At 45.5% G+C, this 26,022-nt stretch overlaps 1 protein-coding gene across 1 annotated transcript in view; it reads left to right on the top strand.

Moving 5' to 3' along the window:
• GMPR (guanosine monophosphate reductase) overlaps positions 1-26,022 on the top strand; it is a 160,848-nt gene that overhangs the window by 35,142 nt on the left and 99,684 nt on the right. The window contains exon 4 of the mRNA XM_030190088.1: positions 20,869-21,042. Within this exon, the coding sequence (XP_030045948.1) occupies positions 20,869-21,042 (174 nt within the window). The remainder of the gene's footprint in view (positions 1-20,868; positions 21,043-26,022) is intronic.

Here is a 26,022-nt window from a genome sequence, read left to right on the forward strand (position 1 = left end):
TGCACCCCAACCTTCAGTCTCTGGCTCTCACGGCCTGGATGTTGAGGGCGTAGACTTCGCTTCCTTGGGTCTGTCTGAGGGTGTCTCCCGTGTCTTGCTTGCCTCTAGGAAGGATTCCACTAAAAAGAGTTACTTTTTTAAGTGGAGGAGGTTTGTCGTTTGGTGTGAGAGCAAGGCCCTAGAACCTCGTTCTTGTCCTGCACAGAACCTGCTTGAATACCTTCTGCACTTATCAGAGTCTGGCCTCAAGACCAACTCAGTAAGGAATCACCTTAGTGCGATTAGTGCTTACCGTTATCATGTAGAAGGTAAAGCCATCTCTGGAGAGCCTTTAGTTGTTCGATTCATGAGAGGCTTGCTTTTGTCAAAGCCCCCTATCAAGCCTCCTGCAGTGTCATGGGATCTCAACGTCGTCCTCACCCAGCTGATGAAACCTCCTTTTGAGCCACTGAATTCCTGCCATCTGAAGTACTTGACCTGGAAGGTCATTTTCTTGGTGGCAGTTACTTCAGCTCGTAGGGTCAGCGAGCTTCAAGCCCTGGTAGCTCATGCTCCGTATACTAAATTTCATCATAACAGAGTAGTGCTCCGCACTCACCCTAAGTTCTTGCTGAAGGTGGTGTCGGAGTTCCATCTTAACCAGTCAATTGTCCTGCCAACATTCTTTCCCAGGCTGCATACCCGCCCTGCTGAACGTCAGTTGCACACATTGGACTGCAAGAGAGCATTGGCCTTCTATTTGGAGCGGACACAGTCCCACAGACAGTCCGCCCAATTGTTTATTTCTTTGGACCCCAATAGGAAAGGGGTCACTGTCGGGAAACGCACCATCTCCAATTGGCTAGCAGATTGCATTTCCTTCACTTACGCCCAGGCTGGGCTGATTCTTGAGGGTCATGTCACGGCTCATAGTGTCAGAGCCATGGCAGCGTCGGTGGCTCACTTGAAGTCAGCCACTATTGAAGAGATTTGCAAGGCTGCGACGTGGTCATCTGTCCACACATTCACATCACATTACTGCCTCCAGCAGGATACCCGACGCGACAGTCAGTTCGGGCAGTCGATGCTGCAGAATCTGTTTGGGGTTTAAATCCAACTCCACCCTCCAGGACCCGAATTTATTCTGGTCAGGCAGCACTCTCAGTTAGTTGTTCTTCGTAGGTCAATTTCTGTTATACCCTCGCCGTTGCGAGGTTCAATTGACCTGGGTTCTTGTTTTGAGTGAGCCTGAGAGCTAGGGATACCCCAGTCGTGAGAACAAGCAGCCTGCTTGTCCTCGGAGAAAGTGAATGATATATACCTGTAGCAGGTGTTCTCCGAGGACAGCAGGCTGATTGTTCTCACCTACCCTCCCTCCTCCCCTTTGGAGTTGCGTTTCTTAACTTTTGCTTGTCATTCAACTGAGCGGGAACGGTTGCGCACGGGCGGGAAGACGGCCGCGCATGCGCGGTGGGCGTGCCCTGCGTGCGGGACCGCCCGCGAAGTTTTCTTCCGGTTGGTGGGGGCTGCCGTGGACGTCAACCCAGTCGTGAGAACAATCAGCCTGCTGTCCTCGGAGAACACCTGCTACAGGTATGTATCATTCGCTTTAATGGAAACACTTTTAAAACAGAGAATAGTAAAGTTTTTAGAATCCAATGGATTACACTTTCCAAAGCAGCATGGTTTCACTAGAGGCATGTCTTGTCAGACAAATCTGATTAATTTCTTTGACTGGGTGACCAAAGAGTTGGATCAAGGGAGAGCGCTAGATGTGGAGTATTTAAATTTTAGCAAATCTTAGCCTTTGACAGAGTTCAATATAGATGACTAATGAATAAACAGAGAGCCCTCAGTATAGGCCCTGAAGTGACTGACTGGGTTAGGAACTGGTTGAGTGGAAGATGACAGCTGTAGAAATAAGTAGTAGTAGTAGTAGTAGTAAAAAGTTCATTCTGAGGAAAAGGATGTTACCAGTGGTGTGCTGCGAGGCTTGGTTTTTGGGCTGGTTCTTTTTAACATTTTTGTAAGCAATATTGTTGAAAGGCTGTCTGGTAAGGTTTGCCTCTTTGTGGATGATATTAAAATCTGCAATAGGGTAGACACCTCTGATGGTGAGGATAACACGAGGAAGGACTTAGCGAAGCTAGATTAATAGTCTGGAATTTGGCAGATAGATTTAATGCTACAAAATACAGGGTCATGCATTTGGGCTGCAAAAGCCTGAGGGACCAGTATAGTTTAGGGGGTGAAGAACTTTGTGCATGAAAGATGAGTGGGACTTGGGTGTGATTGTATGTGATGATCTTAAGGTGGCCGAACAGGTAGAAAAGGTGATGGCAAAAGCTAGAAGGATGCTCGGGTGCATAGGGAAAGAAATGGCCAGTAGGAAAAAAGGAGGTGATGATGCCCCTGACCCTGGTGAGACCTCATTTACAATATTGTGTACAATTCTGAAGACTGCACCTTCAAAAAGATATAAACAGGATGGAGTTGGTCCAGAGGGCAGCTACTAAAATGGTCAGTGGTCTTCGTCATAAAGCGAATAGGAACAGACTTAAAGATCTCAATATGTACACTTTGGAAGAAAGGTGGGAGATCAATGCAACCAAAGACTGTAACGAACATTACCTGACTCTTCTTCCCCCTTTTCCTATCTAAGTTCCCCCAACTGTACCTCCCATACATGTACCTCATTCTACCACAATATCACTTTGTATTCATTCATACCATGTATTTGTTCAGACCGTAATCGGCAACGCTGTTATCGGTTATATGTAAGCCACATTGAGCCTGCAAAAGGTGGGAAAATGTGGGATACAAATGTAACAAATAATAATAACAATAGGAGATATGATGGATGTTTAAATACATAACGTGGCATAAATGCACAGGAGGTGAAAGGAAGCTCTGAAACAAGAGGGCATAGGATGAAAGTGAAAGGGGATAAACTCAGAAGTGACCTGAAGACATACTTCTTCACAGAAAGGGCGGTGAATTCTTGGAATGGCCTGCCAGTGAAAGTGGTGGAGACAAAAACAGTATCTGATTTCAAGAGATCTTGGGATAAGTACATAGGATCTCTAAGGGAATGATAGAGAGAGTAGATGGCATGAAGGGGCAGACTGGATAAGCCATATGATCTCTATCTGCCTATATTTTTCTATATGTTTTCTGAATTTTGAGTTCTGCTAGATTTACAATAGTGCCTTGTGAGTTGAACATTCATTGAATGTTTTATAAAGACAACATAGGTACCAGCCCCTGTAGCGTTTTTAAATGCTGACACACAGAGTTACACCAGCTTTGATGAAGGTGTAAATGCGTGTGTGTCATTTACAAATGTATGCGCATATTTTATACAATATGCAGGTACATCAAAGCCCCACCTCTGCTCCCCCAGTCTCCACCCTTGAGAACACCTATACACAGATTGCATAAAGTGGGTGCCCACTATCCGTGGGTGTACTTTTCATGAGTGTATGTACTTGTGCAATTATATGAACACCATTTCGTGTGTGTAAAACAGGTATATGCATGGAAAAAGCTTTACAAAATTACCCCCAGGGGAGCAATTTTCAGTAAGCCAGTGAGGTGCCAGGATATGTGGGCACTTTTTCAAAGGGAATTTCCAATGGGAAACTATATGGGTAGAAAAGGCCATGTATTGTACTGCTGCTGTTTGATTGTGTAGTGCAGTGGGAACCAAATTACATGTGTCTATTTGAAAATGTAATTTTGCATGCATTGGTTACTTCTCCATCTTATCCAGGAATGCCTCTTGTTAATCAATATAATAGTGCCCTCATATGAAAGCTCATACATATAGTCAGTCACCACTAAGATAATTTTGTAACTGCCCACATTAATAAACAGTGTATGTGTATTTCTCACTAAGGGGCCCTTTTACTAAAAGGCGATAAAATGCTGGGCAGACTTATACGGTCTGTGCCAGAGCCGGTGGTGGGAGGCGGGGCTGGTGGTTGGGAGGCGGGGATAGTGCTGGGCAGACTTATACAGTCTGTGCCCTGAAGAGCACAGGTACAAATCAAAGTAGGGTATACACAAAAAGTAGCACATATGAGTTTATCTTGTTGGGTAGACTGGATGGACCGTGCAGGTCTTTTTCTGCCGTCATCTACTATGTTAGTATGTTACTGTATAGCATGTTTTAATGCGGGACTTTCTCAGGCACTAAGCCCAGATTTAACATGGTACATTTTCAGGGTTTTTGCAGGTCATACGCTAATGTTGCTATTAATGCATGTTACCTGCACTAACACAAGAGCAAAGTGCTCCCCGTGTTAACTCTGTGTTATCCAGTTAGCGCAAGGTAATTATAACATGCTAGCTGGATAATGCAGGAGCGCCCACTCTCTGCCCATAACACGCCCCCTCCAAAACGTATTTCTGAAAAATCAGTAATGCGTAGGTTAGCGCATGCCAGCAGGCAAAATATCGTACAATGCTGTGCACTAACCATGGACTAAGTGCTTAATGCCCTTTAGTAAAAGGGCCCCTAAGAGAATTGTGATAGATTTTTAAAGCGAAAGTACACACATACTTCAGGGCCGCTGAGAGACTGAGGTGGGCCTGGAGCAGGACCGCCGCTGCTTGCTCCTCCCCCTAGACCGCCGCGTAGCCAGACCACAAAAATTAGGGGGGCCGGAGCACAAAGTGGGGGGCACATTTTGCCCCACCTCTCCACCCCCCCTCGCCGCAACTCCGCATACCAGGGGTTCCCAAGCCCTGCCAGCAGAAGCCTTCCTCCAGTGCTGTTCTCCACTGCATTGCCTGCCCTGTGGCTGCTTTCCCCCTCACGTCATGCATGTATTCCTCCCCAATGATCAGAAAAGAGGACATTAATTAATTAAATTTGCTGATGACACAAAGCTATTCAAAATTATTAAATCGCAAGAGCATTGTGAAAAATTACAAGAGGACCTTACGAGACTGGAAGACTGGGCATCCAAATGGCAGATAATGTTTAACATGAGCAAGTGCAAAGTGATGCATGTGGGAAAGATGAAGCTGAACTATAGTTACGCAATGCAAGGTTCCACATTAGGAGTCACTGACCAGGAAAGGGATCTAGGTGTCATCATTGATGAAACATTGAAACCCTCTTCGGCTAAGAAAGCAAATAGAATGTTAGGTATTATTATAAAAGGAATGGAAAACAAAAATAAGGACGTTATAATGCTTTTGTATCGCTCCATGGTGCAAACGCATCTTGAATACTGTGTGCAATTCTGGTCACCGCATCTCAAAAAAGATATAGTGGAATTAGAAAAGGTACAGAGAAGGGTGACGAAAATGAAAAAGGGGATGGTACGACTTCCCTGTGAGGAAAGGCTAAAGCAGCTATGGCTCTTCAGCTTGGAGAAAAGGCGGCTGAGGGGAGATATGATAGAGGTCTATAAAATAATGAGTGGAGTGGAACTGGTAGATGTGAATTGCTTAAAATAATGAGTGGAGTGGAACTGGTAGATGTGAATTGCTTGTTATTCTGTCCAAAAATACTAGGACTAGGGGTCACACAATGAAGCTACAAAGTAGTAAATTTCAAACAAGTCAGAGAAAATATTTCTTCACTTAATGTGTAATTAAACTCTGGAATTCGTTGCCAGAGAATGTGTTAAAGCTGTTAGCTTAGCAGGGTTTAAAAAAGGTTTGGATAGCTTCCTAAAAGAAAAGTACATAAGTCATTATTAAGATGGACTTGGGGATAATCCACTGCTTAGTTCTAGGATAAGCAGCATAAAATGTATTGTCCTGTTTTGGGATCTTGCCAGATACTTGTAATCTGGATTGGCCCTGTTAGAACCAGGATGCCGGGCTTGATGGACCTTCGTTCTGTCCCAGTATGACAACACTTATGTACTTATGTAAACTGATAAACACAAAATGGTTTGGAAAACTCAAAATCAAAATAGGTGTGTGTCACCCCTCTCAACTTTTGAATCCCTAATCAGGATCTATAATTACATATAACAAAAGAACCTCAAACCAACTCATGGACACCCATCGCTAATTTAGCTAGGTTTGCCATTCAAAAGAGGAGTAAAGTACTATCACTGGTTCAAGTGGGGAGAAGTGGAGAAAAAAAGCCAACCGAAAAAACTCAAATTTATTTGAGAAAACCGGATGGTCTAAAAACTCACCCCTCCACTATCAAAAAAAGTTGAGATGGGTATACCTCCCCTATTAAATACACCCCCACTGATTATCCTTCACAGCCACCTGGACTTTCACTCCCTGCCTGCTATTGTATTTCGAACCTGAAACGGTTTCTCATAACTGAAAAATCCAGTCTCACAACATTGAACTCGTTCTCTTGTTCTCTGGTTGATTCAATCAGTTCAAAAGTCACTTATCTGATTGCTGATAGCGCAGGACTCCATGGGAACGTTAAATCCAAACTGATGATAATCCAAAGTGGAGCTGGCGCTATTTAAAGAGTTTAAATTGTTAGTAAGTTCGGTTTGTTCGAGGTCCTGAGTAGGATTCCAGTTATGACTTTTTCCTGAAGCAGCCAGATTTTGGCGAAACAAGGCGCACTTGTCGGAAGAGTGAATTAAAGAGAGACACGGAGGGTGTTTCTAATAACTGGAAAAGTTACTGTGAGAGAGACACGGAAGGTGTTGTATCTGACTGAACAGTTGAGCACCAGCTCCACTTTGGATTATCATCAGTTTGGATTTAACGTTCCCATGGAGTCCTGCGCTATCAGCAATCAGATAAGTGACTTTTGAACTGATTGAATCAACCAGAGAACAAGAGAACGAGTTCAATGTTGTGAGACTGGATTTTTCAGTTATGAGAAACCGTTTCAGGTTCGAAATACAATAGCAGGCAGGGAGTGAAAGTCCAGGTGGCTGTGAAGGATAATCAGTGGGGGTGTATTTAATAGGGGAGGTATACCCATCTCAACTTTTTTTGATAGTGGAGGGGTGAGGAGTTTTTAGACCATCCGGTTTTCTCAAATAAATTTGAGTTTTTTCGGTTGGCTTTTTTTCTCCACTTCTCCCCACTTGAACCAGTGATAGTACTTTACTCCTCTTTTGAATGGCAAACCTAGCTAAATTAGCGATGGGTGTCCATGAGGTGGTTTGAGGTTCTTTTGTTATATGTAATTATAGATCCTGATTAGGGATTCAAAAGTTGAGAGGGGTGACACACACCTATTTTGATTTTGAGTTTTCCAAACCATTTTGTGTTTATAGAATTTGAATTATACGGGTTTTGGAGTTTCCCAGCATTTACATATAGAGTGTTTTCTTATGTAAACTGAACCATTTTTGAAAAAAGAAAAATATCTATCTTTTTTTCAAAAATACCAATTTGAACAAGATTTTGTGCTTTGTGCGTTTATCTTTTTAGGCTATTTTTGAAAAAAAAAAAAATGCACACGTTAAAAAGGCCCAAAATCAAGCCATTGGGATTTAGTGGGGCTAGCATTTTTAGCAGACTGGTCCCCCAGATGTCCCAGGAGAGCAATATGGCACCCTAGGGGATACTGCTGTGGACTTTATATAAATGCTCCCAGGTATACATCTCACCATTGCTCCCCTATCTTGTCTCCTGAGCCCTCCAAAACCCACTACTCCCAACTGTAGACCACTACAATAGCTCTTATGGGTGAAGGGGTCACCTATATGTGGGTACAGTAGGTTTTGAGGGAGTGTGGGAGAGATCACAGTTTCCGCCACAAATGTAACAGGTAGAGGGAGGTATGGGTTTGGACCCACCTGTCTATAGTGCACTGCATCCACCACTACACTACTCCAGGGACCTACATGCTATTCTAATGGGCCTGGCTATAACATTTGCAGCTGTCATAGAGGCTGGTGAGTACTATTTTTATTCACATTTTTTCAAGATGGGTGGGGATTAGTGATCACAGGGGAAGTAAGGGGGTCATCCCTGAATCCCTCCAGTGGTTATCTGGTCATTTAGGGCACTTTTTTTGTATCTTATTTGTTAGAAAAACAAGTCTAGACCAAAACATTGAAGTTTTTGCCCTAGACGTTTTGGTTTTGTTCCATTATGGCTGTAAAACGTCCAAGTGTTAGGCATGCCTCCCACCTTCAAAACACCCCCAACATGCCCCCTTGTGATTTAGAAACACTGAAGATGAAATGCATGGATTAACCTATGTAAAATAGGTTTTAAAAATACCAATGTAGACGTTTTGAGAAGAAATACATGCAAAAGTTTTATTACTCTTTTGGGATGTTTTTCTCTTTTCGAAAATGAGCCTCACAGTCAAGCAGAAAAACTAAATCAAAGAAATGCATTCCACTCAATATGATCAGTAAGTCAGAATGAGAATAAGACGTGAATTATATAAAGATTTTGCACAATTGAGTCAGTATATATTTTAAGTGATTCTTTTTGTTGCAGATTTGAAGAATTTGTTTATTTTACCCGCACAATAAGAGACCCCTGATGAAGCCAATATTAATGGTGAAACAGGTCCCATTGGCTGTTAAGTGCTGGCTCTTCACTATGACTTTTTTCTGCAATATTGAAATGTCATTATTTGGTTGATAACAGCACTCTGTACTTTGCATCACTTTGAAATTTATTTAAAATTAGTTCAAAATCGGAGGTTTTTAGATCCATGATTGAGAATGGAACTGCGATAGAAACAGCTAACAGCATTTGCTTGTGTGAACTCTGAGGTCTTTCTCCTCTTTTTTTTTAATTTAAAAATTTTAAAAGATAACGTTATCAGTATGTATTATTGGTGAGTTTCATGCCTTCTTTTCTGATTGTGAAGCTTCGAGTACTCCACCAGAACAAAATCCTAATGTTGATTTTCAAGGATGATAACTACCTCAGCTGTTATCTAATATGTCGCCCACTCTCTACACTCTGCATCCCAAGTCAGCATAGGTGTCCCACTGTGCTGGAGAGGAAGCTTCTCATTCTCAGATCCATCCGTGTGGAACTCCTTACTACGTACCATCAGGCTCGGTCCCACGCTCCTAACTAAGGGGTTTTTTTACGTAGGCGCGCTGGTGTTTTTAGCACGCATTAAAAATAGGTGTGCGCTAAACGCTAAAGATGCCACTATATTCCTATGGCTGTCTTTAGCATTTAGCGCACGCCTATTTTTAACATGCACTAAAAACACCAACATGCTTATGCAAAAGACCCCCCTAAACCATTGAAAACAGGTTTCTTTGAGCAGTCTTGGGACCAGATATAGAAATACAGCCTGCCTCTCAAAGAATGTTGTTAGTCCCTCATGAACCTGTTCGATATGCAGCAAAAATTAGACAGGCTGACTACACTGCCCTTATGATTTGTATTGTTCCTCCAACCTCTTAACTAGTGGAGGAGTGGCCTAGTGGTTAGCATGGTGGACTTTGGTCCTGGGGAACTGGATTTGATTCCCACTGCAGGCACAGGCAGCTCCTTGTGACTCTGGGCAAGTCACTTAACCCTCCATTGTCCCAGGTACAAATAAGTACCTGTATATAATATGTAAGCCGCATTGAACCTGCTATGAGTGGGAAAGCACGGGGTACAAATGTAATAAAAAATTGCACGAGTTAGCCATACCTTACTCGCCAAAAGCCTGCATTGACACAAAGCAACATGTCGTTAGTCACTCGGGAATGCTGTCTCTGTGATTTCCCCCCAACCTCTGACTTTCTGTTTATTTTTATTTAATGCACACCATTTTCAGCAGTAGCTCAAGGTGAGTTACATTCAGGCACAGTGCTTCCCTGACTCTGGAGGCTCACAATCTAAGTTTGTACCTGAAGTAGTAGACTTTCCCAAGATAACAAGGAGCAACAGAGGGATTTAAACCTGGCTTTGCTCAAACCACTAGGCTACTCTGCCACTCCATTGCACATTATCCAAATGTTTCCTGAAAACTAACCCATCCCTGGAATTAATTGCTGAGAATTTGGTAAATGTGATTAGCTTAGCTGAGTTTAAAAATGGTTTGGACAAATAACTGTTATTAAGATAGACCTAGGGAAAGCTGCTGCTTATCACTGAGGTCAGTAGCATGGGATCTTGCTACTCTTTGGGATTCTGCTGGTACTTATGGCCTGGATTAGCTACTGTTAGAAACAAGATACTAGGCTAGATGGCCCTTTGGTCTGACCCAGTATGGCAGTGCTTACGTTCTCATCCCATCTTCACAGAGAAAGACTACGTTGGCAAATTTACACAACTAGAAGAACTGCTCTTAGGATGTTTAAACCCTGAACCCCTACTCATTATACTACTCTGTTACCCTACTACATCCTTTGTATCCTGTCTGTGGTACCTCACTCTGTTACACTCCTGTATATTCTTACCTTTTACACATTGGTGAAAATTCTATATATGGGGCCGAATGTTAGGCACTTTCCCTCAATTTCTATATATGTCACCTTAAGTTGTGTTCACTAATTTGGTTGCACAGCCAAACTGCACACACAACGTAATTGATTATCAAGCCAACCAGCACTGATAACTGATACTTAATCAATTAGCAGCACTAGTTGGCTTTAATTTGAATTTATGCGCACTACTTTCCAGGTGTATTCTATAACACAGTGTGTTTACATTCTCATGCATATAGTCAAAAGGGGCTTGGCTGTGGGCATGGAATGGACAGATTGTGGGTGTTTCAAAAAACTATGCGCCGTGTTATAGAATATACCCACTGCACCTAATTTGACGCAGGTATTTAGGCCTAGTTTTAGGTGGCCTAAATGGGTGAGCCTAAACTTTAGTCGTAAGAACAGCACATGAGCATATTCTATAAACCATGCCTAACTTTAGTCGTAGTTTATCTAATCACTCTAACAGCATGGTTTTACAGCGCCCTTTTTACTAAGCCATGTAGGCAGCTATGTGTGCCCAATGCACGTCAATTCGGTTACTGCATGGCCCAGGCGGTAATTTCATTTTTTACGTGCGTACGCTACTTTCGCCGGAAAATAATTTTTCTTTTCCGGCACACAGCAGAAACCAGGCGGCAATTGTCGTTATATGCGCATAGACAATTACCACCCAGTTAAGGCGTGAGACCTTACCACTAAGTCAGTGGGTGGCGGTAAGGTCTCAGACCCAAAATGGAGGCACGCCAATTTTGATTTTGCCGCACATCCATTTTCGGCAAAAATTTTAAAAAGGCTTTTTTTTACAGGCACACTGAAAAATGGATCTGCATGCGCCCAAAACACACACCTACACTAGCGCAGCCCATTTTTTCAGTGCACCTTACTAAAAGGACCCCCATATATAGAATTTCCATTTCCCACCTTTTTCCGCACCAAATGTTTGGTGCGAAAAAAGTGTTCTAACAGCAGTAAGGTTCCAAAGCAGGGCAGAAATATCAGATCTGTGCAAAAACACACATGCCCATTAATAAAATATTGCCTAAGCATTTCCAGGCAGATCTGCAAAGGGGGCATGGCAATGTGAGGAGCAATGAAAATGCGCACAGTTATAGAATTCAAGGGATCTGTGCCCATCTTGCACAACGGGATTTACAGTTGGTTTCAGATGGTGTAACTCCTCAAGCCCAAAGTTGAGCACGAATCCCAGTGCTACACTCTATTCTATAAAGGGTGCTGATCCCAGAAAACCCATTATAGAATACCATTCAAGGTCGATTTTTGTCAGCGCTGAATATTGAGCACCATTTATAGAATATTGCTCACTGTGCCTTACCACTACTGCCTATAACTCACTTTGAACTTTTTTTTTGCTGGAAGACATGTAATAAATAAATGATGAGCAGAAAGAGATTTAATTGTCTATTGGTTTTACTTTTCTCTTGTATAAATAAATGATAATTTTGTTGATGTATCTAGTGTGTAATATCAGTTCTGGTATAAACTATTTACTGTAGTATGCAAAAGAAATTATGAGTGTTGCACTTATAACAAAGGTGTTTGTGTTGTGAGGAGTGCAGTTAGCATATTTATTTATTTATGTAGTGGGATTTATTAACCTCTTTATGAAGAGATTTATATGTTCCCTGTGTATATTATGTTAGAGATATGACATTATGTAGTACTGTTACATTATGCTATGAATAGTCAATGTGAGTGAGTCAGACTTACTAATATAACTGCACTGTAGGACAACTGTATTTGTCTTTTCAAATCCACACAGTCCTATGGATTCATAACCCTTTAGATGTATGGTGTCTGGTAGGTGGATATGTGGGAAAGGGTTTGAATGCATATGGAAAGCATGCAGAATACAAATGAGGGTATATGAGATGTGATTGTATGAGTATGAAAAAAGAGGAAGTAAAGAAGTGAATAAAAAGAAAAGTTAAAATAGATTCATGTAGGTGATTAGATGGACTCAGGAGACAATGAAGGTGACACAATGAGACGATGATGCTAGTTGTCTAGAAGATTTATTAAACAGCACTACACCTTGACTCGACAGGACCGTGTTTCGGCCCAGTGACCTGCCTCAGGAGTCTCCTTGTGCTGTGTAGAAAAGTCTGTCGCTATCTCTGGTTAAGATGAATGAATCAAAACCTATTGTAATGATGACTAAAAAAAAGAAAAAAGAGATGGGTGCAAAGCGCTACTGACAGCGCCCACCCACTCACTGCGCATTCGCTGCAAGAACTTCTCAAGACTAGTGACGCTCAGTCTCGGTCTATAAAAAGGCATCAATATATGAGCTTTCATAAATCCTGTCTCTTAATTTTATTATTGTGTTTATATTGGTAGGAGATGAGATTTAAAAGAGGGAAAATGCCTCTGTACATCAGTGGTCTGAAATTTTTTATATTGACAGACTCTTCACTGGCAAGAAACCCTCTATTTTCATATATCTCTTTCTCTCTGTAATTTAGTGTGTCTCTTTTTCTTTAAGGCATTCCAGATCCAAGATGTCTTCCTCTTCACCTTATAATAAAGGCAGGATATAGAGAGGCATGGGCTTAGCCAGACTGTAAGCAACTCATTCAATAGTTTCATTCTGAACGGATCAGAAGGAAGAAATGAATCACTAGAGCTCTGCTCCTAAATGATAGGCTTGACACAATGCTATCCAAAGCACATGCCATTCCATTTGAAAGAAACAGCATCACTGATGGGTGTATAGAAATGTTTTTTAAAAAGGATTTTTACGCCTAATGAAGCCATTTTACAGGTTGCATGCACTGTCCTAAGTGTGTATATCCAGAGTTGTGTGAAAAAGTGATAGGAAAAGGAGAGCCTGAGAGGGAATGACAGGTGTAGGTCAAGGTCTTCCATGGCTCTGATGGTTAAGTTCCTAGTTACACAGCTGATGACTCAGTGCCAATGTCATTAAAGTGTCACCACAAGTCATTCCATTGAATCCCCATCCAATGATGTATACAGTTCAAGCTTCTCCTACCCACCCACAACTGGCTTTATTGTACAGCTTCTTGTTATGTCTCCTCTGTAACCTCTCCCATATCCCTCCTTGTGACTTCTGTTCATGAGATAGTTGCTCTTACTTTTTGCCCATTTCCTTCATCACCATCTCCCAACTCTGCACTTCTACCTTGCTACAACATATGCCTGGAGCAACCTTCCCTAGTTGGTACATCATTCTCGTTTTGATCACAGCTAAAAACCTACCATTTTGAGATTGCTTTTAATATATAATCCCTGATTCTTCCTGATCATAGCCTCATCAATTTTAATGGTTACTGTAATAAATAAAATTAGCTGGAACATCTTATTAGTCTTGCCTATGTGTCTGACTAGAGTGCAAGCCCCAAGGAACAGAGATAGTCTCTTGTGCATCATCTGTAAGTACTGAATACATCTAGTGGCACTATAGAAATGATAATTAGCAGTAATAATGCAAGCTTGGTTGTCCTGTGGGTTTTGTGGAGGCTAATTGCAGACTCAGCTCCAAAAGAGCTGCTGGGCCATGGCTCACCACTAGGAGTCCAGTTATCTGTCTGAGTGGCTGTGAGGAATTAAACATATGGAGATGCACCAGGAAGCATCAATATAGCTTCATTTAAACTAATAGGGATACACATTTAAAGGTTCATTTGGGAACTGTAGAAGTGGTGGGGGGGGGAGTTGCAAGGGTAAATGAGTGAATCTGTATCAATTAATTTTCAGTTGCCTGAAAGTGCATACATTCACATTTTTGATTGCATTAAAAAGAGACATTCTAAGGCAGGTTTGAAAACCATACATAACTTTTATAAGGGGTATATTTCTAAAAGATTTTGCATGATCATATATATATATATATAATACACACTTATAAAATTACTGCCCCCCCCATCCCATACAATGACATGCAATGTCAAGTAGACATATACTTTTGCATGACCAGGGTGTATGCATATTTGGTGGAGGAGTTTAAACGGAGCTTGAGCAGATCATGATGTATATATACAGAATATAAAATGGACACCTACATGCATACTTCAGCCACGCACATTTTACACCTGCTCCTGAGCTAGTGTAAACTGAAGTGGCTGCATTTTAGCATAATTTTGGCTGCTTTTCTGCTGGTATTTTATAAAGACACATAGAGGCATATTTTCAAAGCACTTAGATTTACAAAGTTATGTATAGGTATTTATGTGTCTTTTTCAAATAATCTCAAAATACGCTTCTACATGTCCTCCTGAACTATGCAACCTGTTATAAAATCCCACTGTCAGGGCCCAATTTTCTATAAAAATGGATAATTCCATATCATCAAGCTGATCAATCCATAGACTGGTGGGTTGTGTCCATCTACCAGCAGGTGGAGATAGAGAGCAAACTTTTGCCTCCCTATATGTGGTCATGTGCTGCCGGAAACTCCTCAGTATGTTCTCTATCTCAGCAGGTGGTGGTCACACACAGCAGCAGCTCTGGCTAGGCCTCCAAGCCTAATTTTTAGGTTTTGTTGAGTGCCTGGGGTTGAGGGCTCTTTTGAGCAAGTGCAAACCTGGTGGTGCCAGGTCCCTCCTTTTCTCCCCCCTCCCGCTGGCTCCGTAAAAAAAAAAAAAAAAAAAAATTTTGAACGTCCTTAAAGGCGTTTATTTCGACGTTTATTTAAGCGTCTATTGCAGCTACTCACTGGGACACCAGGTCGTTACAACTCGGAGCGGACAGCAGGTAATTTTTACCTTTTTATAGCGGGCAGGGGGTTCCCCGATTCTTCTCCTCGTGGCATATGGCGTCGGAGGGCGAGGGCGCAAAGGGTCGCTCCCCGGGTCGCTTGAGCGCTTCTAGAGGGGATGCGGGGGCCTTAAAGCCTGATTCGCCCTTGTTGGGTGACAGTTTCGTGACCGATGAATGTCCCGGTCCTTCCTCCGGCGTGGCGGTTTTTCCCGCCATAAACGCCCATCCCCCGCTCCTCGCCTCCGCCATCTTGGCCAGCCACGCGGCTCGGACGGCTTCTTCTTGGGCCGCCCTTGAGGTTGGAGACATTAATGCCATGAACGCCCTTAATTTGGGCGACGGCACAGAAGCGGCTAAAGTTAAGAGCCGTTCTTCCCGTGCGGCTCCCTCGCGGAGTTTCGCGCCGGACGCCATTTTGGATGCGCAGCATGTCTCTCCCCCGCTATTGCGAGCGCCGGTTGAGGGTGCGTCTAGGGCTGTTGCCCAGGCTGCGGAAGTGCACAGTCTGGGGGGTTTCTCCCCCGAGTTTGTTTTGCTGCTGCATCAGGCCTTCCTCATGCACAACGCTGCCCCTGCTCCCTCGTCTGGTAAAGAGGTTGAGGTTCCCAGAGGTAAACGCCCTCGGGTTGATTCCCAGGCCTTGGAGGAATTTGTCTCCTCCGATGTAGATGAGGGCAGCGTGTCTGAGGTCTCCCAACGGTCCTTTGCGGATTCCTTGGAGGAGACGGATCCCCGCTCGGATGGAGCGGATGACCCCTCTGCAGCGCGGCTTTTTGGCCCAGAGGATTTGCCCAACCTGTTGTTACAGGCCATGGACACTTTGAAGATTTCCTCTCCGGAGGACGTCTCTCCCTCAGCCCCTGTTGGCTCTGCCATTATGCTGGGGACGAAGCGCCCGCCTAGAACCTTCCACGTACATGATGCCATGCACACCTTAATTTCGGCTCAATGGGATGTCCCAGAAGCGAGCCTTAAAGTGGCTAGGGCTATGTCCCGCCTCTATCCTTTGGCTGTGAGTGAACGTGAGGCCTATCTGTGGCCTACCGTGGATTCTTTAATCACTGCGGTGACTAAGAAAACGGCGTTGCCGGTGGAAGGTGGCACGGCCCTAAAGGACGCCCAAGACAGAAGATTGGAGGCGGCCTTAAGGTCGTCCTTTGAGGCGGCTGCTTTAAGTTTGCAGGCCTCAGTTTGCGGCTCCTATGTGGCCAGGGCGTGCCTGACTATGGTGCAGCGGGCTTCCCCCTCGGATCATTCCTTGAGGGCTGATTGGCCGGCCCTGGAATCGGGCTTAGCCTATTTGGCAGCCTTGCTGTATGATGTCTTGAGGGCCTCAGCGAAAGGCATGGCTCAGACAATCTCTGCGCGGTGGTGGCTTTGGCTGAAACATTGGTCTGCTGACCACGCCTCTAAATCCCGCCTGGCTAGGTTGCCTTTTAAAGGCAAGCTGCTCTTTGGGGTCGAGCTGGACAAAATCGTGACCGATCTCGGCACGTCTAAGGGCAAGAAATTACCAGAGGTCAGAGCTCGGGCTAGTACTCGTCCCTGTACCTCCAGAGGACGGTTGCAGGAAGCCCGTCGGTACCGCCCGGGCAAGTCGGGTTCCTCTGCCCCCTCTTCCTTCAAGAGGAATTTCTCCCCCAAGCAGCATTCCTTTCGCAGAGACCGCCGTCCCGGAGGTGCTTCCTCCGGTCCTCCCCCAGGGTCTCGTACCCAATGACAGGGTCTTGGTCCACGCCCCAGTGCAGATTGGAGGACGGCTGTCCTCGTTTCTGGGCGAGTGGACCACAATAACTTCAGACGTGTGGGTGCTGGAAGTCATCAGAGACGGCTACAAACTAGAGTTCTGCCGACCCTTAAAAGACGGGTTTGTACTCTCTCCCTGCAAGTCTCCGGTCAAAGCTGTGGCAGTGCAGCAGACCTTGGACAATCTGATCCGCCTGGGCGCGGTCGTTCCGGTGCCAGAAAGTCAGCTTGGCAAGGGACGTTACTCCATTTACTTTGTGGTACCAAAGAAAGGAGGTTCTGTCCGGCCTATCCTCGACCTCAAAGGGGTCAATCGGGCCTTGAAAGTGCAGCACTTTCGCATGGAGACTCTCCGCTCTGTTATAGCGGCAGTGAAGGCAGGAGAGTTCCTGGCATCCTTGGACATCAAGGAAGCGTACCTGCATATTCCCATCTGGCCTCCTCATCAACGCTTTCTGCGTTTTACAGTCCTGGGACGACACTTCCAGTTCAGAGCCCTCCCTTTCGGGTTGGCTACTGCTCCGCGGACCTTTTCCAAAGTAATGGTGGTCATCGCGGCCTTCCTACGAAAGGAAGGGGTACAAGTCCATCCTTATCTGGACGACTGGTTGATCCGAGCCCCCTCTTATGCAGAGTGCGGCAAAGCTGTGGACCGGGTAGTTGCTCTTTTGAGCTCCCTGGGATGGATCATCAACTGGGAGAAGAGCCAGCTGCGCCCGACTCAGTCCCTGGAGTACCTGGGAGTTCGATTCGACACCCAAGTGGGCAGAGTGTTCCTGCCAGACAATCGGATTGTCAAACTTCAGGCTCAGGTGGACCAGTTCCTAGTAGCCTCTCCCCTTCGGGCTTGGGACTATGTGCAGCTGTTGGACTCTATGACGGCCACGATGGAAGTTGTGCCCTGGGCCAGGGCTCATATGAGACCACTACAACACTCTTTGCTGCAGCGCTGGACTCCGATGTCGGAGGATTATGCTGTGCGCCTTCCCTTGGACCCAGCAGTGCGCAAGGCGCTGAGCTGGTGGATGCAGACAGACAAGTTGTCTGCGGGAATGCCTCTGGTGACCCCAGAGTGGATTGTCGTCACGACGGACGCCTCGTTGTCGGGCTGGGGAGCCCACTGCTTGGGAAGGACAGCGCAGGGGCTCTGGTCTCCTGCAGAGGCAAAGTGGTCTATCAACCTCCTGGAACTCAGAGCCATTCGGTTGGCGCTTTTGGAGTTCATCCCGGTACTGGTGTTGAAGCCTGTACGGGTCCTGTCGGACAATGCCACGGCTGTGGCCTATGTCAACCGCCAGGGAGGTACCAAGAGCGCCCCTCTAGCCAAGGAGGCTATGAATCTTTGCCAGTGGGCGGAAGCGAACCTGGAGCAGCTTTCAGCGGCCCACATTGCCGGAGTCATGAATGTCAAGGCGGACTTTCTCAGTCGCCATACCTTGGAGCCCGGAGAGTGGCAGCTATCTGCTCAGGCGTTCTTGGACATCACGAAGCGCTGGGGCCAGCCGAGCCTAGATCTGATGGCGTCATCGGCCAATTGCCAAGTGCCGCGCTTTTTCAGCAGAGGACGGGACCCTCGATCCCTGGGAGTAGATGCTCTTCTCCAACAGTGGCCGACACAAGAGCTTCTCTATGTGTTCCCGCCCTGGCCCATGTTGGGCAGGGTGCTAGACCGGGTGGCAAAGCAACCCGGCAGGGTAATCCTGGTGGGTCCGGATTGGCCCAGGCGTCCCTGGTATGCGGACTTGATCAGGCTCTCAGTCGACGATCCTCTGCGGCTGGCAGTGGAGCAGGGCCTGTTACATCAGGGTCCCGTGGTGATGGAGGATCCCTCCCCCTTTGGTCTTATGGCCTGGCTATTGAGCGGCAGCGTCTGAGGAAGAAGGGCTTCTCAGACAAGGTCATCGCCACTATGCTGAGAGCGAGGAAGCGCTCTACTTCTACTGCTTACGCCAGGGTTTGGCGTATCTTTGCAGCGTGGTGTGAAGCAGGCTCACTTTCTCCCTTCACTGCTCCAATTTCTTCAGTGTTGGCGTTCCTGCAAGAAGGTCTGGAGAAAGGCCTGTCGCTCAGTTCCCTTAAAGTCCAGGTAGCGGCTCTGGCTTGCTTCAGGGGCCGCCTGAAGGGTGCTTCCCTGGCTTCGCAGCCAGATGTGGTGCGCTTTCTCAAGGGAGTTAATCACCTGCGCCCTCCTCTGCACTCAGTGGTGCCTGCGTGGAATCTCAACCTGGTACTAAGAGCATTGCAGAAGCCGCCTTTTGAACCCTTGTCGAGGGCATCTCTGAAAGACCTGACGTTGAAAGCAGTCTTTTTGGTGGCTATCACTTCAGCCAGAAGAGTTTCCGAGCTCCAGGCGCTCTCATGTCGAGAGCCTTTTCTGCAGTTCACTGAGGCAGGAGTGACTATTCGCACAGTGCCTTCCTTCCTGCCCAAGATTGTTTCTTGCTTCCATGTGAATCAGCAGCTCTGTCTCCCTTCCTTTCGTAGGGAGGACTACCCAGAGGAGTACTCTGCTCTTAAATATCTGGATGTGAGACGAGTCATCATCAGATACTTGGAAGTGACCAATGATTTCCGGAAATCGGATCATCTGTTTGTCCTGTTTGCAGGTCCTCGTAAGGGTCTGCAGGCTGCTAAGCCTACAGTGGCAAGATGGGTCAAGGAAGCCATTGCAGCGGCTTATGTGGCCGCGGGGAAGGTGCCGCCTATCCAGCTGAAGGCTCACTCCACGAGAGCTCAGGCGGCCTCGATGGCAGAGGCCGGATCCGTCTCCTTGGAAGAGATATGCAAGGCGGCAACTTGGGCTTCGGCTCATACATTCTCCAAGCATTACCGTTTGACTGTGGCTGCACGGGCGGAGGCCCGGTTTGGAGCTTCAGTGTTGAGGTCAGGGATTTCAATGTCCCGCCCTGGGTGAGTACTGCTTCGGTACATCCCACCAGTCTATGGATTGATCAGCTTGATGATATGGAAGGTAAAATTATGTATAATCATACCTGATAATTTTCTTTCCATTAATCATAGCTGATCAATCCATAGCCCCTCCCAGATATCTGTACTGTTTTTATTCTGGTTGCATTTCAGGTTCAAGTTTAGTCTTCAGTTACTTCAGAAAGACTTCGTGTTCAAGTTTTTTCACTTGGATTCTTCAAGAGTTAAGACGAGTTTGTGTTACAGTGAGCTGCTGCATTCCTCTCCCCTCCGTTTTACGGGGCTGGATTGAGACTTAAAATTCTGCCGGCACTCCCTCCCGCTTCGTGCGGCTGTAGGGCAGCTTTGTACCCCTCCCGCTTCGGCGGTGTTAGGGTCAGTCAGCTCCTCCCGCGGTTGCGGTTGCAGGATAAGCCAGATCCCCCCGCATCGGCGGGTGTGGTGTCCCTCCCCCGCTCCGCGGGGATGAGCTGGACGGATTCCCCTCCCCCACTTGTGTGGGGATGAGCTGGGTTAATTCCCCTCCCCCGTTTCGGCGGTGGTGAGCTGGGCAGAGTGTCCCTTCGTGGGTGTAATTCTCTAAGTGCTGAGTCCTGCGGATGGAGCTTTGATATCGACATACTGAGGAGTTTCCGGCAGCACATGACCACATATAGGGAGGCAAAAGTTTGCTCTCTATCTCCACCTGCTGGTAGATGGACACAACCCACCAGTCTATGGATTGATCAGCTATGATTAATGGAAAGAAAATTATCAGGTATGATTATACATAATTTTACCTTTGAAACTCCCACAATCCTTCCAGCTAAGTTCCAAAGGAAAACAATGTGGGTTATCTTCCTTTGAAAGTTTGCTCCCCTGATACCCCCTCCCCCCTGGTCTGGGAATGTCCCAGATTTCCCACAGCCAAATCTATCCACTTTGGAAAACTCATTAGCTAGATAAGGTGTAAGAGGAGGGCAGTTTTCAGCTCCTCGGATTCACCTTTGAAAATATACTTTCATGTGAATTTCTCTTCAGAAGAACCTGTGTGTTAGAGTGGCTCTTTCTCCATCATCTTTTCTTTAGGTACCTGTGTCCTAAGCTCTGTTGATTCTCTCTCTCTCTCTATTTGATGTTCCAGCATGTGGCAGCGAGCTCAGGCAGTGGGAAGGCCGACCTGGATAAACTGAGCAGCATCCTAGAAGCCATCCCGCTAGTCAAATACATTTGCCTAGATGTAGCCAATGGATATTCTGAACAGTTTGTGGAATTTGTGAAAACTGTGCATGCCAAGTTTCCAAAGCACACCATCATGGTAAGTGACAGGTTGTTCACACAAGGGGGTCCTGTAACTGCTTTTAAAGGGGCAATACTATAAACCAGTAGCTCACATTTATGAGCACATTCCATGTATAAATGTTCAGAATAACGGCACCAGTGGCGTATCCACTTTGGGCTCAGGCCCACCCAGAAGCAGCATACCTATGATGTGGCTGGCAGAGATACCCAATCCTCACCAGCTGAAAACTCCCAACAGCTGTCCCTCCTGCATACCTTGTAAATAGCAGATCTTCGCCTGCAGTGAGCAGCGACTAATATGTACTGCTCGCACTGGCCCTATAGCCTTCCCTCTGATGTATTCCTGCTTAATTAGACTCTGGAATTCGTTGCCGGAGAACGTGGTACGGGCGGTTAGCTTGACGGAGTTTAAAAAGGGGTTAGATAGATTCCTAAAGGACAAGTCCATAGACCGCTATTAAATGGACTTGGAAAAATTCCGCATTTTTAGGTATAACTTGTCTGGAATGTTTTTACGTTTGGGGAGCGTGCCAGGTGCCCTTGACCTGGATTGGCCACTGTCGGTGACAGGATGCTGGGCTAGATGGACCTTTGGTCTTTCCCAGTATGGCACTACTTATGTACTTATGTACTTATGCGGAAATAGGAAGTTGCATCAGAGGGATGGCTGTGGGGCCAACATGAGCAGTGTGTATTGGTTGCTGCTTGCTGCCGGTGAAAATCTGCTATTAAAAAGGTATGCGGGGGAGGGGGGATGTTTGAGAGACCATACAGCATGCAGGCGAGCGAGGGAGAGACCTAATCACTTGTGGGACAAGGCAGAGTTCTTCTGCCCACCCATCTTGAACTTAGGCCCACCCAAAATTGGGTGTCTGGCTATGCTCTGAATGGCACTTACGCATGTGTATGTGCACAAAACACATAAATGGGAATATTCTTACTAACATAACAGCTATTTGCAAGGGGACATACCTAGGGGAGGAGAATAGGCAGAACATGGGTGGGGCTCCCACTTATGTGAGTAACTTACAGAATACTGTAGAGTAAATTACACGCATATCTGCCACATTAGATGCCCACACTTACTCCGGCTCTATGGCTGGCATATGTGAGGGAGCTTACATGTTAGACACGCTGATACCAGATTATGTTTGTATTCTATAACAGAACAGGAACAGTGAGAAATGGACTATGGTTTTCCAAGGACAAACAAAGAAGACTTCAAAGTTTCAAAAAAGAGCATTTATTGATGACCGAAGACTTGACACAGTACTGTGTTTTGGCCAAAAGGCCTGCCTCAGGATTCTCAATACTGTATCTGATGGAAAACATCCAATGGTTCCAATATGGATGGAAACACCAAAGGGTAATCAGAAGAATAGTCTTAAAAAAGACATTTGATAAATCTCGTAGTGGTACAGCGATGCTCTCTAATTGGAGAAATAGACTGTCGCCAATTAGAGAGCATCGTTGCACCACGACGAGACTTATCAGAGGTCTTCTTTAAAACCATTCTTCTGATTACCCTTTGGTGTTTCCATCCATATTGGAACTATTGGATGTTTTCCACCAGATACAGTATTGAGACTCCTGAAGCAGGCTTTTCGGCCGAAACACAGTAAAGTCTTCAGTCATCAATAAATGCTCTTTTTGAAACTTTGAAGTCTTCTTCGTTTGTCCTTGGAAAGCCATAGTCCATTTCCCACTGTTCCTGTCTTGCTTGCATCCTGTTGGATTTTAGTGTTCTTCCGCTACAGTAGACTGTATTCTAAAACAGAACATAGGTGCCTAGGTTCCATTATAGCACAGGGTCATAACACATGGCTTTGGGGCACCTAAATAAAGATGCCTGGTTATAGGAGTAGATTCAATAAATGGTGCTCAAAGATAGGCCCCTTGATGATCCTTACTAAGCTAGTATTCTATAAAGGGTGCTCTACATGGAACAGCCTCTATAGAATACTAGCTTAGTGAGCATTTCACGCAATGTGAATGCTGGCGCCCAATTAATGGCAGTTAGATGCGGAAAAGCAGGTATCCTATAACATTGCGTTTAAATTCTGGGAACACCCTTGACCCGCACATGGCCACACCCTCTTTGGAGTTGTGCACTATGAAATTTAAGAGCGTATGTTATAGAATAGGGTGGAGAGCAGATCTGCACATAACTCCTAATTGGTGTGTAGAGCCTGAGCACTTTCATTAAAACTTGGGGAGCATGGGTCAATTTTAGCAGACAATGGAAAAGGTGCCGGTAACCAGTACCCCCCCCCCCCCCCAAAAAAAAAAAAAGCCCTGAGTTTCTTTGATGTGACTCAGATCTTCCTTGAACCAGAGTTCACAATTCTTCGCAGCTCCTAATAAACCTATGATGCATTTGAAGTGAAAAGCCTTGGTAGGAAGAGGGAGAATGCATGGAAGATGTGAAATAATACTGTGCAAACCTGCCTTAATATTTCCCTTTAGTATAGCAGTGTAATTGCCATATTAACACACTTGACTTCACAGAAATAAAGATTAAGATTAATAAACAAGCAAAAAACATCATAAGATGACACCTTGATGATACCTTTGGTTGGACTAATGATACATTTTTTTGACTAGCTTTTTGGTATTAAGTTAATCCTTATAATTGTTGTTGATCTTTAGATCCATTCTTTTTTAATATAGTGAAGGCATTTGCAGAAAACACTGGAATTTACTGCATGGCAGCATTTAGAAAGGATAAATTGTTGCTATGCCTATGTCTTGGATACACTTTTTCTGAAAACAGCACTTCCACAGAGGCAACCCAGAATTCAACTGGAATGAGATATACTTTGGGACACCTTTGCTGATAGGCCTGCTACCTGTAGAAAGAAGCCGTCATCAAGCTGATTGTTAAGACTTCCAGTGTTGATCCATCTGGCCCTGACAATCTCTCATTCGCTTCAAGGTTGTAAAGAAAGATATCTTTACCCAACTGCCTTCCTTTCTAGAAAAAATGCTTTATATTCTAGGCAGTTTAGCTGTAGGCAGCGTTTCAGCACAGAAACTGTCTTATCCTCCATCCTCAATGATATCCACAGTGCTTTGGATAGGAGATCCTCAGCTATTCTCATCTCTCTTGATCTTCCCTTGACTTGATCATATACTTCTTCCTGGGTGCCTGGTTGATATTGGTCTTTAAGGCCAGATTACAAAATGATTTGCTTCTAATTTTTCATATATATATATATATATATATATATATATCGTACCATGTTTCTAGGGGTTCATCCTTTTCTCCTTCACATCCCAGGGCTCTCTCTTGGATTCGGTGCTTTTAAACATTTTTATCAATTCATTAGCCACTCTCATTCAGTTGTGTGGAATTGTAGGTTATTATTATGCTGATGACGTCCTGCTCATTTTCTTTGTGGATCCCTCACAACCTGACATTTTTCTATTGAACTCTTGCCTCAACAAGGTGGCCCAATGTTTGGAGATGAACAGACTCAACCTGTCTAAATGGCAGAATGTGGGTCAGAATATGTGCTGATTCACATTCTGCCATCTTACATTTTCCTTCATCCAGTATCTGTAGGATGTCTATCCCCATGGTGGATACACTGAAAGTTCTGGGCTGTCTTAGTGACCCAAATCTTTCCTTGAACTCCCAAGTCTCTGCCATTCTCAGATCAAGTTTTATTACTCTTTTGAAGGTACAAGCCATTTATTTCTCTCTAGAGCTGGGTGTTCTTATGTACTCTGGTTCTATCACACTTAGACTATGGCAATGTCCTTGTAATGGAATGCCTGGAGTACGCCTAGATTTCCTTATCTGCACTCCTTTACTGAACCACATTAAGGTCCCAATAATCAAAACTCCAGTGCTGCATGGAACAGCCCCGGAGTGCACTGCCACAGCAGCGCTCAAAACTAACTGCCTCATCATGATCAAAGCTAATAGTATGCAAATGACATGTGCACTATTAGCTTCAATTATGAGGGAACAAAGAGGGTGGATGGCACCTGGCGCATGTGTTCAAAAGTTGTGACCAGGACACCGGCTGTCACTGTCAGACCCCCAATGGGTAAGGCCCTGGGAGTCTGCTGGACCCCTGGATCCCCCACAAATGCAAACACCTGGTGGTCCAGTGGCACCCCTGTCAAGGAATCCCCCATCCCCCTGGAGGCCTAGCAGCGCCCCCATGAACCCCTCGTACCTTTGGAGGAGGGATGCAGTCCTAGTCCCTCCTTCTGCTGGGTGCCTCTGAAAACATCCATAAGCCCCACCTAGTGCATCCCAAGATGCACTGGGCGGGGCTAGGTGCCGCCGTTTTGAGAGGTGCCCAGTGGGAGGAAGGACTAGGATAGCATCCCTCCTCCAAAGATATGAGAGGGGTTTGGGGGTGATGCTGCTAGACCATCAGGGTTTGGGGGGCACCGTTAGGCCACCAGGGTGATGGGGGGGTTCCTTGAGAAGGGTTCCACTGGACCACCAGGTTTTTGCATTTGTGGGGAGTCCAAGGGTTTGGCAGACCCCTGGTGCCTCACCCATTTGGAGTCCGGGGGTTCACTGGACCTCCAGGGCTGACAGTCCAGGCTGTGTGTTTTACCTTTGCCTGAGTAGGGGGGAGGACGAGGGAGAGGAAGAACAGCCGACCAGTGAGGCTCGGCACCACTTCTACCTTCTTTACTCTAACACCAGCTTCAAAGTGGCATAGGGTGAACGCAGTAGGAGTACCAGGGTTCAGAGTGTAGTTCTCTGAGCATGAGGAGGAATACAAAATGAACTTATTTACATGAGCTCTATGGTATTCCTTGGCTCACTCATTGTCAGCCACGGTAGAGCCCACTGAGCATTCTGCGCAGGTAAATGCAGGCGCTAGTCTGGCACTAGTGGCCTCTAGTGCCTGTATTTATCTTTGATCATCTCCCTGTAAGGGAGGCAGAGCTAGTCTGCATAGCCAGGAGGGTGGAGCTCAAGCAGAGAGAGGGTAAAAATTCCTAGAGTGGGAACAGGCAGGCCCAG

This window comes from Microcaecilia unicolor, chromosome 1 (genome assembly GCF_901765095.1).
Source record: "Microcaecilia unicolor chromosome 1, aMicUni1.1, whole genome shotgun sequence".
Lineage (NCBI taxonomy): Eukaryota > Metazoa > Chordata > Amphibia > Gymnophiona > Siphonopidae > Microcaecilia > Microcaecilia unicolor.